The 6204-nt window shown below is 36.2% G+C and overlaps 1 protein-coding gene across 2 annotated transcripts in view; it reads left to right on the top strand.

Annotated features, from left to right (window-relative positions):
* The window catches only part of CDH8 (cadherin 8), a 401377-nt gene that overhangs the window by 190641 nt on the left and 204532 nt on the right, over positions 1 to 6204 (top strand). For both annotated transcript variants that reach the window (XM_055552030.1, XM_055552031.1), the window contains exon 5: positions 1047 to 1166. In XM_055552030.1, the coding sequence (XP_055408005.1) occupies positions 1047 to 1166 (120 nt within the window). The remainder of the gene's footprint in view (positions 1 to 1046; positions 1167 to 6204) is intronic.

Genomic DNA, 6204 nt, shown 5'->3' with positions numbered 1-6204 from the left:
CCTTGCAGTCCAAGGGACTCTCAAGAGTCTTTTCCAACACCACAGTTCAAAAGCATCAATTCTTAGGCACTCAGCCTTCTTCACAGTCCAACTCTCACATCCATACATGACCACAGGAAAAACCATAGCCTTGACTAGACGAAACTTTGTTGGCAAAGTAATGTCTCTGCTTTTGAATATGCTATCTAGGTTGGTCATAACTTTCCTTCCAAGCAGTAAGCGTCTTTCACCTTTCATAATTCCACTCAAATGCAATGCCTCTCAGAAAGCTGTCCCTGACCATATCCAGTTTGTGCTGGATTAAGTGAGGGGTCCAAACTCAGTGTCAGTGCTCAGCTGAATTTGTCTCTCCTCTCCTCTTCCCTCCTACCACCAAATGTAGGCTTCTCGAGTGTAAATTTTGACTTCGTATCAGGCAAGCTGAATGTATTCAATGGCTAAATGAATGAGTGAATAAAAATGGAAAATTAATCTGGGGAAAAAAATAAAAGTTTTGATTCTGTTATCCATAGGCCCAGTTATCTAAATATTATGATTAATTAGTAGTCCAATGTAATTTTATATTTTGAGGAAATAAATAAGATGGGATAAAATATTCCTTTCATATTCTGTGCAGCTTTTTCAGCAGTCAGTTTTTCCAAGTACATTCAGTTGTGCTTTTTGGAGAACTTAAATGTTACATTTTATATCCATCATCTTATTAACCTTAGGTTTCATATTTCTTTGATATGTATCCTTTTCATATTCTCTAAGCCCACGAATCTGATAGGTATCTTTCAAATGAAAACTACAAAGGAATCTTAAATAATACAGATTCTAAAAGAGCTGTCTTTATATAGTACTTCAACTTAGCAGTACTCTGTCTTTTAAAAGGCTTGTATATTGTTGAAGTTATGATAGTTTATCTCCATATTTTTAAAAAGATTTCTTTTCTTCCTCATTACCACACATGGATTTCTGTATAATATCCTTGACAAAATTCAGCTCTTGGCAAAGAATAATGTGTTAATTCTTATTTTCTCTTTTTCTTTTCCTTTTTTTTTTAGGTACGTCTGTCACTAATGTAACAGCTACTGATGCTGATGACCCAGTTTATGGAAACAGTGCGAAGTTGGTTTATAGCATCTTGGAAGGGCAACCTTATTTTTCCATTGAGCCTGAAACAGGTTTGTGGCCTAAATTTTGAATTCTGTTTACTATGTCATTGCTTCAGGGATACACTTTTCTTGGAATGTGGATTATGAAATGCTCTGGTTAAGGAACTTCACTGCCTATCAGTAACATTTGAATGTGTTATTCCTGTGCAGTGCCAGATACATGACAAGCCTGACAATCATTTTGATACATATTAAAATGAATTGCAGATCCTTTGTAGAATATCACCTGTTTAACAGATGGCCTGGCACCGTTGTTCATCCCTGGGAAAAAAGTGTGCTTATACCTCAGGCCGACTTAGATATCAGATTTAAGAATAAATACAATTACTTATTGGCTGCAAAATGCTTGGCAAGTAACATTTATAAAGATTTCTAAGTTTCAACTCACACATCTATGAAGTGGAGTGGAACCTTCCTCATAGCCTTATGAAGATCAGATGAACCAATAAATATTCAGCACACAGTACATGGCATGTGGTAATCATTTCATGCATGGATATTATTATATTTGTTACTAGATTCCTCATTTGTTAAACAGGATTCTGATATCTGTGTACTAGAACTCTCATGAAAATATTATCATTTTTGCCAATATTAAATGCAGCCAGTATCCTGGGCTCAATGGTATAGATTTTAGCAAACAGGAAATAAGTTATTTAAAAAAATAAAGCAGGCAAACTAGAAAATCTATTTTTAATGATTTGGCAGATAACTTCATAAAATAACAGTTTTTATAAATGAAGATATATCTTTTATTGTTTAATTTTAACAGTGTAGCAAGAGAGTAAAGATACTGTGTCAGACTTTTTATAATCATGACTTTTATAGCATATTTTAAAATTACTTAAAATAGCACCATCTTTTGGGTATAGTTTTTTCCTGTATCTGGTGATTTTGTCTGCAGACTTCCAAATAGAAAAATTCAATATGTGGGCACATATACATTTGTTACTTTGATTCATGAGTTTTCAGCAGTATTGAGATGAATTTTCATGTCTTACCATTAAGTCAATTATTAATTAAATTAAAAATTTAGAGCCTCTCCTCACTTTTTTTTTTAATTCAAAGAAAAATCCTCATGCATTTAAAAGTGAGAAAAAGTACATCTATACATAAATAGGTCATGGCTTAAAATTGAATTTAGATTCACAAACAGGAAATAACTCTTGTAAAATACATTAATTAGGGGCATAATTACATACGGTTTTCCTCAGCGAAGAAGAAGTCTGCTATAGATGTCATCTCCTTTGTCCTCCTTGATGACCCTGGGGAAGAGTAGAGAAGGTGGTCAGCTCTGAATTTTAAGGGAAAAGAGAAACATCTGGAGAGGTACTACTCCTCAGCCAGAGTCACAGTGAGAGATGGGACCAGGGTTGGGACTCACACCCAGGGCTTTAATTTCAAAGCCACTGTCAGACATCTTCAAACTTCTCTTTTCAATGGCAACAGTTATGGTATAGTGGCATTTGCAAAACAGAAAAGTGTTAACTCCTTAAGTGAAATTGAATAATTTCCTCTTCACTGCTTGGCTATTTGTTTGTTTACTTGAATCTTTTGGTTCACCATTTACAGTGTAATACATTGAGAAACATTTATTGAGAAAGTATATTGAGAAGATATTGAGAAACAATCGACACATAGTGTTACATTAGTTTCAGATGTATAGCATAAAGATTTAATAGGGATTCCCTGGTAGCTCAGCTGGTAAAGAATCCACCTGCAATGCAGGAGACCCTGGTTCGATTCCTGGGTTGGGAAGTTCCCCTGGAGAAAGGATAGGCTACTCACTTCAGTATAAGAATACTGAAGCCCAAGAGGGCTTCCCTGGTGGCTTAATGGTAAAGAATCCACCTGCAATATGGGAGACCTAGGTTTGATCCCTGGGTTGGGAAGATTCCCTGGACGAGGGCATGGCAACCCACTCCAGTATTCTTGCCTGGAGAATCTCCATGGACAGGGGAGCCTGGCAGGCTACAGTCCATGGGGTCTCAAAGAGTCAGACATGCTTGAGTGTAGCACAGCATATACTGTGAAGTGATTATCATAATAAGTCTGGTTATCATCCATCACCACACAGTTGTGTTTTTTTTTCTCTTGATGAGAAATTTTAGGATCTTGGCAACTTCTAAATATATGACACAGTGCTAGTAATTATAGACACTATGTGCCATGCTGTGCTGACTCACTTCAGTTGTGTCTGACTCTGTGCAACCCTATGGACTGTCACCCTCCAGCCTCCTCTTTCCATGGGATTCTCCAGACAAGAATACTGGAGTGGGTTGCTATGCCCTTCTACAGGGGATCTTTCTGACCAGGGATTGAACCTGAGTCTCTTAAGTCTCCTGCATCGGCAGGCAGGTTCTTAACCCCTAGCAGCACCACACAGAACATTATATCCCCAGGACTTATTCATTTTATAACTAAGTTTTTACCTTTGGGCCAGCAATAGATATTTATCCAACAAATGTCCAAATCAGCATTCACTACATGCCAGGAACCAAGTTAGATTTAAGGAGACAAATTCACAAAGGCTATATTCAGCCTACAATATCTCACAATCCATTTTGGCAGACAGATTTTTTTTTTCAACATAAATACAAGGAAGCATGATGATGCCATTTAAATAATTTATATCTTTAGGAATAACTTACCATGAAGTACAGAGAATAAAAGGCTAGTACTAAGTCAGAGAATTTGGGCAACTCTAAATCTCATTTGACATATATTGCTATTTGCTTAATTAAATGTTGTCAGCAACACTTAATATGTACATTTTCACTCAGCATAATGAGTGTTTATCTGAACACATATTCATTTTAGCCTTATCATGTCCAATTTGACAGATACAAAGTTATCTGATTCATATTTTAGAAAGTGTATTCTGGTACTATTGTGGAAATGCCCTGGAGAGAAATGATACTTGAAGCGTGTACATGGAAGTTACTTAATAAATACTGGTTGAATGAAGTTAAGGTTTTTAACTCAAGCAGACAGAGTGCAGAAGGAAGTAGAGGCTAAATTTAATAACAGAGTCAGCAACAGATGTTTAATAGCCTATCAATTAGCAAGTTGATATAGTTTATCAAATAGCTTATCAAATAGCAAATCACATATTGAAACATCAACATGTTAAGTGAAAAGTAAGCATTGTTGTGTAAATGTTTGATTAATTTGCTTGAATTTGTTCAAATGAAAGCAGAGGGTTAGTTGTTCCTAAAGGATCTAAATTTGTCTATCTCTGAGACCTTTGGTCATCTTTCTAAAAGAAAAATTGAGACTGGTGTGAATGCATGTGCACGTAGTAGAGAAGGGTATAAGGCAGAAGTACATTAAGAATACTTTTAAATATTTTATGTTAGAAAAATGTACAAAGAACATAGAACATTTGAATTTTTATTTTCTAAGCAAAAGGAAAGAAAATACCCTTTCTGGTGATGAGAAGATTTGCATCATTTGCCTCATCTGAGAAAGAGACTCTGACTTGGAGTTAGGAGGACAAGTGACTTCTTGGGGCTTAAAGACTGTGAAAGATAGAAGAAGTACTGTCTTAGTTCCACTGCTGTAACAAAATATGATAAACTGGGCAACTTATAAGAAACAGACACTTATAAGAAACAGACATTTATTTCTCAGAGGCCTGGAGGCTGGAAGTTTGAGATCAGGGTGGGTACGGTCAGGTTCTGGGGACTGCCCTCTTCTGGGTTGCAGAGGCTGTCTCTCCTGTTCCCTTGGAAAGAGAAGAAGCTAGGTCTCTGGCTTCTTTTTATTTTTTTATTTTTTGACTGTTTTTTTTTAAATTTTATTTTATTTTTAAATTTTACATAATCTGGCTTATTTTTATATGAATGCTAATACTATTTTTGAAGGATTCACCCTCATGATCTACCTCTCAAATCTGCGACCTCCAAATACCATCACAGAGGGGATTACAGTTCACCATATAAATTTGTCTGGAGAATCCCATGGAAAGAGGAGGCTGGAGGGTGACAGTCCATAGGGTTGCACAGAGTCAGACACAACTGAAGTGAGTCAGCACAGCTTATGTTTCTAAGTCAGTTTTCATGCTAGAATGTACAGCTCATGAAAGAATGGGGCTTGTCTAATTTGTTCATTTTGCATCCCTATGCCTAGCAGAGAGTTTGGCACCTGAAATTATTCAGTAAGTAGTTGAAACAGAAAGGCATGAAGAGGGTAGGGTGGGGAGAAAGAAGAGAAGGAAGGAATGAATTAATAAAGAGAAAGGGAAAAGCTTGCCACAACTTACAGAGAAGATGTGGAAACACCAAGAAGGCAATCCAGTTTGATTTCCAGCCTGTCTTCCTTCTGTCTATTTTTGTGGTAGGAAGAACACCACTGTAACCTCATGTGTGATTTTTGTTGTTTTTACTGAGATTCACTGAAGACTCAAATTCACGTCATTTCCAAGTCTCATGCTATATCTTAAGTGTCTAGCCAATGCAGTGCTATTCTGGTCCTTGCGAAAATGAACCTTGAGACTTATAAACTCTTGCTCAGATTCAGTTCTAGATTAGATGTTGAGATGGAAAGGTTCAGGGAACCATTGCAGCCATTGCAGAAGAAAGGATGGTTATTAATATATCTTCCTATTCTGGAGATCACTGTGATAGTAATAAAAATAATAATAGTAATAAAAGGGAAAATATTGTGTTTCTAAACCATAGTGAAGAAGGAAGAATTTCTGTCTCCAATTTGCAGTTGACAGAACTGTATTTCAGAGAAAGTAAGGTAAAATGTCTTCCCTATCCTTACATCAAACTGTCTGTCAAATTATAAACAATAGGAAGAGTAAAAACAAGACTATAAACAACCACCACCTCATTTATTGAACACGTATTGTGTTCTCGGCAGTGTGCTAATTGGGTTTGCATGCATTATCAAATTTAATTTAATTTATGTCACACAATATTTTGAGGTAGGTACTAAATGTCATCTCCATGTTACTGATGAGAGAACAGAGGATCAGAACTGATATTAATACATTTATTGCACAAGGTGTTTGAAGCAAGGCTTCAGGTGAGTCTCTCTG

The sequence above is a fragment of the Bubalus kerabau genome, chromosome 17, assembly GCF_029407905.1.
Source record: "Bubalus kerabau isolate K-KA32 ecotype Philippines breed swamp buffalo chromosome 17, PCC_UOA_SB_1v2, whole genome shotgun sequence".
In the NCBI taxonomy this organism is placed as follows: Eukaryota; Metazoa; Chordata; class Mammalia; order Artiodactyla; family Bovidae; genus Bubalus; species Bubalus kerabau.
This window is presented reverse-complemented; position numbering and strand designations above follow the sequence as displayed.